General features: G+C 40.7%; 2 gene segments (V, D, J or C); both read left to right on the top strand.

Annotated features, from left to right (window-relative positions):
• Positions 1 to 5,771: 5,771 nt before the first annotated feature.
• LOC134616437 (T cell receptor alpha variable 38-2/delta variable 8-like) lies at positions 5,772 to 10,463 on the top strand. The segment is given in 3 exon segments: positions 5,772 to 5,817; positions 5,908 to 6,238; positions 10,373 to 10,463. Coding segments are annotated over 3 exon segments (468 nt in total).
• Positions 10,464 to 12,704: 2,241 nt separating this feature from the next.
• LOC134616226 (T cell receptor alpha variable 39-like) lies at positions 12,705 to 13,251 on the top strand. The segment is given in 2 exon segments: positions 12,705 to 12,744; positions 12,827 to 13,251. Coding segments are annotated over 2 exon segments (465 nt in total).
• The last annotated feature ends 802 nt before the right edge of the window (positions 13,252 to 14,053 follow it).

Raw genomic sequence — 14,053 nt, forward strand, 5'->3', positions numbered from 1 at the left:
ACTTCAGGTGCTTTACACAACCTGTGCATTCACCCATTTGCACAAGCACATTTTGTAAGTGCTTTCTAACATTCACACACATTCACACTCCTGTGGATGCATTGGAAAGCAATTTGGGGTTAGTAACTTGCCCAAGGATATTTGGGGAAACCAGGAATCGAACCACCAACCTTCCGATCAGTAGATGATCTGCTCTACCGCCTGAGCTACAGCCACCCATTGGATAAAAAACAAAGAAAGAAAACATACAGCTTTTGTGCATTTTTGGTTTATATCATAATTGTAAAATTCTAACTTTAATTCAACAACAGTAGATTTCAGTTTTTTGATACACATGGAAAAGACAAAACAACAACAACAACAAAAAGTTAAAAATTGATCACATCGCAGTCTGACAGCTGAAGACATCAGGCTGATCTGACTGTTCAGGAGAATAATGCAGAGGCTTCCTGCGCCGTAACAGTGGGCGTACAACAAGTTTCTGTAAAAAAACGGTTGTGGTGGTGAGCAAAATGACCGTTACAGCAGGTATACTACTGCGTTAAGGTGGTTTAACTCTGAACCTTTAGAAACTCTCTACCTAGACACTGTTTTCTCTAAAAAGACTTCTAACCTGAGGGGTTTATTATGAAGATGGTATTAAGGGAACAACTGCACATTAGAGACCTGAAACTTACAGCAGTAAAAAGTAAGAAGAGATTTGCTTTAGCTTGTTGCAAATCTAAATTAATTGTATTACTTTCTTGTGTTGTGTGTTCTAATTGCTACAATTTAATCAGTGTTAAAGAGATTTAGCAGCAGATTAGAATGAGGTATAACAACACAGACACTTTTAAAGTGAAACTCTGAACACATTACCTGCTCCTGACCAGGTTATATATTCAGTGGAAGTTACCACAGTGAATTAGATAAACTTTTAGCTCAACACAGCTCACTGAGCAATTAACCTTGTGTCAAAAGTACACCTCTCAGTGTGAGTTCTCATATGGCGCCACAACTGTGTTCTGGTTTTGAACCTTTTTTCACATCTTTGACAACAAGGCCACTGGCCAAGTGGAATACCTGGGAGTGTCCTCAAAACCTGGGCTGACTTGCTGGCTCCTGTGTTCACCAGACTATTCAACCTCTCCCTTTCACATGCCACTGTCCCGCATTGCCTCAAATCAGCAACAATAATCCCACAGCTTTCTTAGAAACCGATCACAATCTGTCAAGGTTGGCAACCAGAGATCATCCACCCTATCTCTCACCACTGCCTCACCACAGGGATGTGTGCTGAGTCCCCTCCTGTACACCATCTACACCAGTGACTGCACCCCCACTAGTGCTGGGCGATATGACGATATATATCGTGTGGACGATAGAAAAGTGTCTATCATGCCATTTGTCTTCTATCGTTTCTAACCATTTTTATAAATTATTACATAAAATATACCATTAACCCTTTAAAACCGGTCAGAGTGGGCACGCTCTGTTTTGCCTAACTATTTTTAAATCCCTGTAGAACTGGAACCACTTAAGCTAGCGCAATAATTTTTTTTGCATATGAAAACAGAGGAGTTGTACTTACATCTTATGCCATCAGCTTGTCCTAGGTCACGGTTTCCTTCCACATTTATCTTTGCAAAAACTGCATAAAAAGCACTTGCAGCAACAAAAACATAATATTCCAGAAACACCGATCTGATCAGCTGTTCATAACACTTCCTAGGTTGGAACAGACGTCAGCGCGAACTATCGCATGTCCGCCATTACCTGCCCGAAACCGGAAGAGACGTCATTTTTGAGGAAAATGTAGTTTTTTACCTTCAGGGCCTTATAAGCCTATGCTGGTGTTTTTAAAAGTCATGTTTGACTTTATGCTCTTCTGTATCATTTTCAGGATGCTTCGAACTCAAATCACACTGCTGGAAATAGTTTATTTTGATGCACATGCTGTCTTTTTGCAAATTTGCATTATAATATTTATTTTCATTTTTCCTGCAGTATATAAAAAATGGTGTATCTGAAAAATGAAACTATGAAGACACTCAAAATAAATTTCCTGTGGTGGGAAACTATTTTGTGCAACTTTTTTGTATTTACAGTTTTGAGGGATAAGCCTCTTAAATTTCTCTAACTAGAAATATATGTTGAAAAAAAATTATTTTTCAATTTTTTTGTAGTTTATTGCACATTTTTGCAATTTATGTAGTTACTATGGACTTAATGCATACATATTATTAAAATTTGGGCTATAACGGTTGTATTGATGTATAGCAACTTGAAATGCTCCCATAAATGGCACTACAGCATGTAAAAATCTAAAAATAAGCTCTGGCGGACTTGGTTCTATGGTAGGTCTTAAAGGGTTAAATAGCCTGTGGCAAATATATTAGTGTTCGCTTCTCACTATACATACTCTTAACTTTATGCAAGAGAAAATAAAGTATAAAAAAAATGATATTTTTCGCACAGAAACTCCGTCTTGTGGTTTTGCGACATGGTGCTGCTTTACGTGCACCCGGATTTGCGACATGCTTTACAGTAATTCAAAACGATGGACGTGCGACAGGTTGCAGTTTCATGCCCGGACATGCAACAGGCAGGGACAGCTAAGCAGGCAGCGCAAGAAGAAGCACTTTTACCGAAAAGAGGGGGTACGTCTGTGATTTGGTTACATTTTGGGTTCAACAGCATTAACACGGAGCAGAAGACGCCCATTTGCAAGTTATGTTATAAAACTATTCCTGCACCCTGTGGCAACACAACAAATCTCTTCTATCATCTACAGAAGGTCAAAGAAAAAGAATACTCAAGAATCCAGAAAATCCGAGCTAAACCAAGTTGTGGAACAACGGGACCAAGTTGGGAAAAGAAAAACAAGCTGAAGACACAGCAGTCTTTCACACAAGGCCCTTATGAGAAAACGTCCCAGCGCCATAAACAAATCACAGGAGCCGTCTCACATTACATTTGTAAAGGCATGGCCCCTGTTTATGTAGTTGAGAAGGACAGCTTTCTTGACCTCGTCAAAGTCCTTGATCTGAGGTACGTTATGCCTGGTCGTAAGCACTTCAGTAAAGTCGCCTGGATTTACCAAGTCTAAGGGCCTATCTCAATATGCGTACTCGTGATCAGTGTTGGTCAAGTTACTTGAAAAAAAGTAATCAGTAACTAATTACTGATTACTTCCCCAAAAAAGTAATCCCGTTACTTTACTGATTACTTATTTTCAAAAGTAATTAATTACTTAGTTACTTAGTTACTTTTTAAAAACATGATTTACAACCTGAATAGGTAATAAAGCGACAGATCTTTCAGCCCAATTCTACTTTTTCTGCATAATCAATCATACAAAATGTAATCAAATGAAAAAGTCTCTTTTTAAAACTTGTTTTATTAGTTTTAATCTTTTAACTTTATGCATCAAGCAAAAATTTAATTATATGCAACATTCTCTGACTGGAAGAAATTTGTTTAACATTGAAACCTATTTTCTGCACATTCCAGCACATAAAATAAAATATTTTTTTGTGTTTACACTCAGTCTTTCAAATAGATGCAAGTAAAACACAGCAGAAAATAAATAAAGTCAAAGACTCAGCAGTCCTGTTGCTCTATATTCACCTGTAAAGCAGGAGTGGGGCAGGCGGAGGTTTACCCTGGTGCAGGTGTGCCGCAGCGGTCAGTTGAAGAATCCGCGAGTTTCTCTGTGAATTTCCCATTACGTCGTAGGGCACTCCCGGTACTTGCTCGTAAGTTTAGGGGTTTTTTAGCTGTAAAAAGAAGTTTTCTTCCCACGCAGTGAACAGCGGACGCTAATGTTTTTGTCACTTTTTATGGAATCAAACTCAAAGTAAGGTCAGTACTTCCACGCTTTAAACGCTGCACGCTCATACTCTCTCCCGCACTTGATATATTATCCATTGTTGATCTGCACACAGCTGTTGTCAGGAACGTCGCACTCGCTTACGTCACTGTCATGAGACACTCTCGCAAAAAAATCACGGTTTTAGTAACGCAGTAACGCAGTGTGTTTACGGGAAACTAACGGTAATCTAATTACCGTTTTTGCAATAGTAATCCCTTACTTTACTCGTTACTTGAAAAAAGTAATCGGATTACAGTAACGCATTACTGCCCATCTCTGCTTGTATCCTATGGTTCCTATTCTGTACAGTACGGTTTATTAGATTTCCCCTCGTGTCTTTTCCCCCTGTGTCGCCCTCTGTGTGGAGTTCTTGTGCCTGGTTTCCCCTCCTTGTATTTTAGTCCATGTTTCCCCGTCAGGTCTGTGCTCTCCCTTGTGTTCTCTTCCCCTCCAGTCTGCATCTCCGTGGTACTTCCTGTTTTACTTTGATAGTCTCCCGTCAGTATACGTCATGATGTGTTTGCTCCTGCCCTGTCTCCTTATGATTATCAGTGTCAGCTGTGTTCCCCGTCTGCTCCCACGTCCCTCGTTATCCTTCTGTGTATTTATGTCCGCGTCTCCCTCAGTTCCGTGTTGGGTCCTCCCTCGTGTTCGTGTGGAATTCTCTGTGTGCTTCCCGAGTGTTTAGCTAACTTTTCCCTGTTATGTTTTGCACTTTTACAGATTATATAATATAACATCTTGGTTTAAATCAATTCCTACAAGTTTGTTAAGTTAACATGTTCTTTATTTCAACTGTTAATTTGTATTGTTTAAACTTACCTTACCTACCTGTCTTCCAGAAACAAAAGGAGGAAATGTAGTTTTACTTCCTGCTTTATACCTTCTGGGTTCATCTGAGGTCACAGGATGAGACCAGGTGCAGAAGGGGAAGAATTCGTGTAATTTAATAAAGTTGATTTTAGAGGGTTTATGGAGAAATAGATTTATTGTTGTAATATGTATGGATTATACCACAGAGTTTATGTTGCTAGTAAAGAGTAGCAGTAGAGGTTTAAATATGATGTTCATCTTACCTACTGAGTGGAATAGTCCAGAGGAGAAATTGTTTGGTTAAGTGGACTATTTAAGCAGAAGAACTCGGGTGTTTGAGGAGAAAGGACCAGCTCAGTGTAGCTGTGTGCAGCTGACCTTAATATTCTGTTGAGTTAAGTTCAGTTATGTTTATTTGAACTGAGTTAATTATGGAGTTGAGTTTCTTATTTGTTTTTGTAAATATTGTTTGGGTCACAAAATGGTGAATAAATCACTCGCTACACTGGACAGCATCAGTCTCCTGCACTTCTTTGGCCGCTTGAGTCAAGTCCTACCAAATTATACTGAATTTAGTGTTTTCTATCAAGCATTCATACTGCAATGGAGGCATCAGGGAGCAACCTGGGGTTAGTATCATACCCAGGAATATTTGGCATTCAAACTGGAGCAGCCAGGAACTGAACCACCAACCTTCCACAAACCTGTGAATTACCTCCACGTCTGAGCTGACGTTCTCAGATAAAATGTTGATGTCACCTCTGCAGGTCGCAGACAAGTGGCTGCCAGAAATAGAGAAGTTTTACTATTTGGGGGTCTTGTGAGGGGAAAATCTTCACAACTTCTAAAAGAAGAAAACTGATCTACCAGATCTTCTGAAGGTGATTTCATCAAAGACAAGATCTCCAATGAAAGCAGAGCAGCAGAAAGACGTGCTGAGTGTAAAGCTGTCAGCAGGGGGAATAACACAGGGCTGTGAATGAGTCCTGTCACTGTGATCAGGCTCCTCCTTCTAATCCACCAACTTAGTGTTGATGAAGACTAAACAGAGAGATCACGGCTTCTTTATACTTGCTGTAGCTCAGAGTTACTCTACACTGCAGATATGACGCCTCTGTTCATCTCAGTGCTGCTGGCTGCTATGTGCCTCGGTATGAACACAACTCTGTTTCTTTGATATCAATCCAACATTGACATGATTCTTTAACAGCACACTGATACTGTTTGTTGGTGTTTTACAGAATGCAGAGCACAAAAAGACAACGTGCTGCAAGCAAAAGGAGAAGAGACTGCTGCTGAAGGAGACACAGTAACACTTCACTGTCTCTATAACACCAGCTCATCAAATCATTATCTCTTCTGGTACAAACAGGATGGAAACAACAGCCCCAAATTCATCCTGAGTCGCTTTAAAGTTGGTGAAGGGAAAACAGAGGCTGGAGACAGATTTTCATCCACACTGGATTCCAGCATCAGATCAGTTCCTCTGAAGATCCAGAAGCTTCAGCTGTCTGACTCTGCTGTGTACTACTGTGCTCTGCAGCCCACAGTGACAGGAAACACCAAAACTCTGTACAAAAACCTTTGGAGCAAAGACAACAGAATACTCCACAACATCCACTAGAGGGAGCCACACACTGTTAAACCTCTGATTCTTGTGTCATTGGACTGATGACAAAGACAACAGAGAAATGAAGCAGTAAAGATCAGAGACAGAGACAGAGCTGCTGTGGAAGCACAAAACTATTTGATTGGCTGAGCTATTAAACTGGCCACGCCCACTGAACATGAGCTCATCCAATGACATTATTTGTTGGTCATTGTGCTGCAGTGGAAGAACATTGTTCATGTGCTGTCTGTCTGGCTTTAATAACTCCAAAGACATGTTGCTGCACCTCTTTTTGCTTCTATCTCACATTATAGGTGAGTTTAAGAACAGGGATTAAAGTTTAGTTGAAGCTGCTGCATTAAGCAGATATACAGACTGCATTTCACTACTTTTCTTCTTTCTTTTTCCAGGACTAACAGCTGGAGACTCAATCACTCCTCAACAAACTCAAGTCACTAAAACAGAAGGAGAATCTGTCAAACTCACATGTAAATATGATACACGTGCAAGCAGTGCTTACCTTTACTGGTACAAACATCATTCTGACCTTCAGGCTCCTCAGTTTATACTCTGGAAAAAAGGAAAAGGATCTGCAGATGAATATATTCCTGATAATCGATATGAATCAGAAACATCTTCTACATTAACTACTCTGACCATAACAGCCCTAACCCTGGCAGACACAGCTCTCTACTACTGTGCTCTACAAACACAGTGATACAAAGTGTAGAAGAGGCTGTACAAAAACCTGAACACAGATATCTGATTATGCTTCAAAGAGGAGGGAAGTGGTTTTGAAACCACGGCTTCTGATCTGATCAATTTGCCATTTCCTTTTTTTTATCAGATTCACTGTGGTTACACCTGCTTAGGAGAAACTTTGGGAGGATTCAGAGCAGTACGAGTCCCACGACAGCAGCAGACTACAGGCCTGACATTCATGTTTCAAAATAAGAGTTAAATTCCCTCCTTAAGCACTTCCCACATGAGTGATTAATGCTCTTTGAGAGGCCTCTTGATCTGATCTAGTCTGCTATTTTAGGATGGACTGCTGGAAATAACCTGAAAATAACTTGCAGGTAAGACAAAGAGCGTCTTACCCTTAACCTACGTCTCCTCTCTGAGTACACCATCCTCAACAAAAATAATCAGAATTAACAAAAGCCTGATTAAACTGATGGTTAAATTTCTTTGTGTGTAACAGCTCCAGGAATCAGCTGCAGTCAGGACACAGCACTCACACACAGAGGGACACTCTTCAAACCCTCTGAACAATAAATGTCCAAAATTTTGAGGGCATCTCAAACTACTCATTTGAGCATAATCAGTGTTTTTTGTAAATGTAGTAAAAGCTCATCAAAACCACAGTCGAACAAAATGTCTTCACTTAAGGTCTCACCCACCAGTTTATATCTCAATAAAAACATATTTTCAGGAAGTATTCAAAGCAAGATGTGAAGTTTAATTTTGTATTCTTAGGCAGCTAAATTAACACAGGTGTCCCATTTAGTCATAATTTTAATATTATAAATACTCAGTAACACACATCCAGTGTTGAAAGAGCCTGATCTACCACTAAATACCACGCTGAGGTTTTTGTTCCTGTCTCAGTGTCTGTGGATCGCAGTAATGGCTGTTGGTCCCTGCTGCCAGCTTCAAGCACAGCCTAATAATAATAATGGATTGCATTTATGTAGCGCTTTTCTCTGCACCCAAAGCACTTTACAATTCTACTATTCATTCACTCTCACATTCACACACTGGTGGAGGCAGTTACAGTTGTAGCCACAGCTGCCCTGGGGCAGACTGACAGATCCAGCAAGCTTCTGCTTACAGATGAGCTTCCCAATCCCCTGAACCACGGTCGCCTCAGACCCCAATAGTGGTCTCAGTTTCAACTGTGAAAAGAAGACTTTGAGCTGCAGGTTTGACAGGACCAGGCAAGAAAGCCAGACATCAGAATAAGACAAAGAGGCTTGGGACATGAAACACCACCATTGGATTACTGAAGACTGGAAGAAGGTGTTATGGACTGATGAGTCAACATTTGAAATCTTCGGTTCATCACGCAGGATCTTTGTATGCCGTCGAGTAGGTGAAAGGACGGTTCCACAGTGTGTGGCATCAACTGTCAAACAGGAGGAAGTGTGATGTTCTGGGGCTGTTTGCTGGATCCAGGGTCGGTGTGTGGACACACCTTCTCATTTAATGGTTTTTCTTTATTTTCATGACTGTTTATTGGAAACATGGACCAGTAATATAACGGCAGTGGAAACTCTGAAGACCAACTGCTATTGACTTAGCCCGATATATTTTCCTACCTTGTCTGTGGAGTCAGCGCATACACGGCGAACCAATTTCGCAATTATAAATCTCTGGAGGCGCACATCCAATTCACCAAGGGCTAGGGATGGGTATCGTTTAGGTTTTATCCAATACAGGTGCCAAACCAGTACTTTTGAAATCGTGCCGGTGCTTAATCAATGGAAAAATACAAACTTTGTCCAAAAACCTCTCATGTTTAGCTGTTTTCCACTTTTTCTTTGGTCATTTTAGCCTTTTTTGCCAGGGTGAAGGGAGTATCTGCCATCAAACAAGAAGACAGCCGCATGTAACTACGACGGTGTTTGCTAGTTCACCTTACATGCATTAATGTAATAACGTGGTTAGCCTACTCAACGTAAATTACACACGAACAACATTAAGCTACTCACGCAGAGAAGAACGGCTGCTGCTGCCATCATCTTCCTCATCATTTCTGCTACACTGGCAGGGCTAGGGGCCAGGACTCTACTCTTCGGGTTTTTGGGGGATGTTGCTAACTCCGGGTCTGATAACAGACACCACACCCGCAGTAGATGTCCTCGGTGTGAGGTCTCGCAGCAAGCTATCAAATACGGTGCATTTCTTGGCTTTTAAAAAAACGCTATGCGTCGCCAGGTGTTTCATCAGATTCGAGGTGTTACCTCCTTTGACAGTATCACAGTACCAGCTTAAAGCACTTGTTGCAGGCTGCTGAGTTTGCATCTTTTGCTGTGAAGTACAGCCAGACTTTTGACCGCTTCGCCTTGGGCATTTTTAATCTGTAGCTCTGCTCTAAAAGAACGTACGTACCTGGGCCCGCCTACTATCCTTGGAAAGGCAAAATGATTGGCTAGAATCTGAAGTGTATGACATCTCAGGAAAAAAAGCAACGAAATAAAGCACCGAAATGTGCGCTGCTTTTCAGTCTGGTTACTACCGTTAATGTCAGAACCGGTGCCATAATGGGACAGGATACTGGTACCCATCCCTACCAAGGACTGGGTACAAGATTTGGCTATTTTTCAGCCTGCACATCGTGAATTCGCCGTCATTCAAACAAAGGTAAGTCAGCTCGAGTACTGCGAGTAAAATGCATTTGATCAGATCAGTGCAGCATAAATTCATTCATGAGGGGAAATTACAGTGAGAGCATGTTGAGGCTCTGTTAGATGGATAACACAGTGCACTGATTTGACATCGTCCTGAAGGATTTAGTTATTCTCTACAGTTAAGGAAATTGCACTAATTAATTCATATTTATTATAAATAATCCTAATTATACATATTGCTTCATTGTTTGTGTCCTGTTTCACTAAAAATACATTTTATTTTAGTTTTATACATTGATTAATGACCTGCAGAGTCTCTATATCATTTTAAGTGATTCATAAAAGTCGAGCTTTATGCTTTCTCCATCTTGAAGTGATGACATCCTTGCATTACATACTGTAGGTTCATTTTTTGCTGGCAGATTAAAAAGAGAACAGGCAGATTTATATAACATGCAGCGTTCTATAGATGGATACATAAAAAGAAAAAAAGCATTGCATTCCAGTGTTTTCTAATTTCTGCTACATAACTTTGCACTTTTGCTGTAACGAAACAAATTTCCCACCTGTGGGACTAATAAAGGTCATCTTATCTTATCTTATCTTATCTTATCTATGTGATAACTTTCTAAACACTTTATTTGTTATATTTATGATAAATGTATTTGAAAGTAGATAAAACATTTGTGTCAGCCTTGGCTCATTAAAGTTCTTGTCTTTAAATGAACTTTGTCTGTGTTTCAGGTACTGCACTCTCAAAGACTCTTTTAGCCCTTTGTTTGCTATCTCGGCGGTCACACCCCCTCCAGTGACATCACGCTCCAAAGCCCTATAGGCTCACCTGTGCTTGTACATTGTGGACCGTTAAAGGAGTTGAACATATACAGTGCTGAGGGGAGATGATCCTTTTATGACCAGGAATAAAAGCTGTGAGGGGAGACTGGAGCTTTGGAGTTGGCTACAGGCGTGATTGCGGCAGTTCTGTGAGCGCAGCCTCGAGTGGCTCTTGTGTTCTGTTTGCAGTCTCTTGTGGTCCGATTCCAGCAGGATCGCATGTTTAGACCCAACAATAGGGTTTTACAGATGTTTAATTATGGTTAATGTTTAATAATGAGTATGAAGGGAGGGGGTGACACACAGGAGCCACTGATCTCGGTGTCAGTGGGTCGAGTAAACTGTGACTGACAAACAGGTTTAACCTCCTAAGGCCCGAACTCTTCCACGACATGCATTTTTAATTTCTCTTTGATATTTGGGCATATTGGGGCCCGATGAATGTAAAAACAAAGAATTTCCAGATTTTTTTTTTTACCTTATTTTTGTTTTTAAGAAAAATGAGAGCCACAAATGAGGATATTCATTTTAAATTTTGATAGAACAGTAGCAGTATAATGTCCTCGTAAGTAGATATCAGGCCCATGTAGAGCAAAATTGAGTATTTTGGTCAAAATAACCAAAAATGTGCTGTCCACATATGTGGACGGCAGGCCCTAGGAGGTTAAAGAGTAAAAGTAAAAAGTATTTGTGTATGATTGGGTTAACAGCAGTATACTAAAATGAGTGTTCTTGAGAAAATGTCCTTCTGTAATGAAATATAATGAAACAAAAAGTGAAATATAATCTCATGTGAGTGAATATTCGAATGTGATGAAGGTTTCTGTGTTACAGAAAAGAAGAAAATGTAATACAGGAAAGTTTAAATCGGCCGCCCCCTGCCCTCCTTGTCTGCCGTCCACAACTCCTGCTGTCTTAGCAGGGCCAGAAACATTTTAAAGGACACTCCCCACCCCGGCTACCATCTTTTCAACCTACTACCCTCTGGCAGGCGCTACAGATCCATAAGGGCCAGAACAAACAGACTCAGGGACAGCTTCTTCCCCAAAGCCGTCACCATACTCAACTCAGACCTGTACAAAAGTAATCTGCACTGAAATATCATCAGTTCTCTGCCTGTCTGTCTCTGTCAGAACTGTACTGTGTATTTATATTTATAGTAGTGTATACTTTTATTATTGTATAGTTTTATAATGTGCTGTAAGCACATGTGCACTTTTATAGAGCTGTTCCCAATTTTATACTGTCGTTATACTATGTATAATGACAATAAAGGCTTTCAATTCAATCCTTTCAATGTTTTCTTTTCTGTATGTGGAGAAAGTTAAATCAATAAAGAGAGATGATGAGGTGACCGCTGCACAACCTGTGAACCTGCACATAGTTTCATAGTTTTGGACTTTGAGAAAGAATCAAGAAGATTTGGATTTCCTGTCAGCCCCCCCCCCCCCCTGTCTCTCTCTCTCTCTCTCTCTCTCCTCAGCATGAGCTCAGTTAATTTGGATTTTAAACTTCAGTTGAATTCAGATTTATGTATATAGCATCAAATCACAACAGTCACCTCACGACACTAAAATCAGGAAACCAGAGGCCCGGGTATTTGTAGTTCTCTCTACTGATTTTTTACTTTCTCACCAACACTCACGTCCAGGCTTTTCGCTTTATCCTCACCAAAATTATTAATCTGTCAAAAACATCACAACATCAGCATTTCCTTTCTGACCAGATACAGGAAGTGTTACCATAGCAGCAGGAGGGCGCCCCTCTCAGTCCACAGAAGAAACCCATGTGACTCCTGCAGCCAACAGAGGCTGATACACCTCACTGTGCATTTGAAACTAAATGTTAATTTCCCACTTTAATGCACAAACAACTTAATAGCAGGGAGGAAATAAATGCAGTGAATTACTGACAAAAGATGATTGGAAATATTTGGTCCTACAAAGTGAACAGCTGACTGACTACAGCTCAGCGTGACAGAAACACCCAAACACAGCCTGACTGTACAAAACACCATCGATACAAGCTGCTGAACACACAAGCTGTGATGTTAAAATATGAGCTTATTACACAACATTACACAAGCATAAGAAAGATGACCACCCGTTCATATCTTTGGTACGACCGCCACAGTGACATCACGAGGAGGAGAGGCTTCCTGTGCATGTGAGGAAAGCTTGAGTGTCGCTCTGAGCCTCATGCAGACTTATTCTGTGTAGAAGCTTCGTTTCTGTCTAACAGGATGATTTTGGTGCCAGTGCTGCTCCTCTGTGTCTTCACTGGTAACTCACATTTACAAAGAATCTGTTATATCTGCTGTTTCAGACTCGGACCACAATAACTTAAATATCTTTTCCCCTGTAGATGTGAGCTGTGAGGAGCTCAGTCCAGTCCACAGTGAGCTGATTGTGCTCTCTGTGGAAGGCAACACCGTGTCTCTGTCCTACAACTACCCAAAACTCGTAACTACAGATTATTTCTTCTGGTATCGGCAACATCCAGGAAAACCACCTCAGTTTCTCATCTCACACTCAGCATCAGGATCTGTGCTAAATAATCCAGTCCCGGGACTGAAGGTCAAAGTGGAGGAAAAGCTGATCCAGATGAACATCTCCTCTGGCACAGTGGCAGATTCTGCTGTTTACTTCTGCGCCGTGAAGCCCACAGTGACAGGAAACCCCGAGTCCCTGCACAAAAACCCAACGTCTCACCAAAAAGCGCTCACGCTTCAGCTCCTCTGTTGTCTTAGACAACACCGCCATCAAGTGGATTATTCCAGCTTTGCATGATGCTGGAAGAAAACTCTGCCTGCAGTAATGATGATGCTTAAATACAGTCTGCAAGTTTAGACATTTGGTCCAGAAGTTTATTTGATTAATTTACAGAGAACTGAAGATTCACAGAGTTTGTAAAGACGTTGGTATCAGAGAATGAAATGAAAATCACAAACTTTAGTACATTTCCATCCGTTTTTGGAAGCATCAGCGTCGCCAACAGGGGAAAATATCTGATTACTGCTTGATGGCTCAGACAGAACAGCAGAGATGTTTTGTGCTCATCTGCTCTTAAGAGGAAAGCAGTGAAACGGAAACCAAAGCCAGTTTATTTATGTCCTGTTTCCATCGTGAGGAGAAGGTAAGCTGTAAATATACGTGTGGAAAAGCACCTTGATGAAAGTTTTCTTGTGATTTGGTGAAAAATAAATAAAATTGAATTGAATTAGAAAAGTGCTGAATCATATTTATTCTTGTTTTGTTCGAAAATCAATAACCAATCAGAGTCTGAGTCGTTGTTGGTCATTTGATAGGAAATAGATGCAGAGATTTATTGAAACATGCAAACATGAATAAGTGATGCAGTAGACTTATGTTTGACCACGTCAGAAATGAGATCATTGGTTTTGTGTTTTCTTTTGAATCTGCATGAGTTTATCTACCTGGGATCAACCATCTAAAGAAATGGACAGAGCACTAAAGAGGTGAAGAAGAGAGGACAGGCAGGGTGGAGCGGTTGGAGACGAGCGTCGGGCTGGTTTCTGAGAGAAGGAGAGCAGCAACAGAGAAATCGAAGGTTTAGATGTGCTGTGATGTT

The sequence above is a fragment of the Pelmatolapia mariae genome, linkage group LG18 (assembly GCF_036321145.2).
Source record: "Pelmatolapia mariae isolate MD_Pm_ZW linkage group LG18, Pm_UMD_F_2, whole genome shotgun sequence".
NCBI lineage: Eukaryota > Metazoa > Chordata > Actinopteri > Cichliformes > Cichlidae > Pelmatolapia > Pelmatolapia mariae.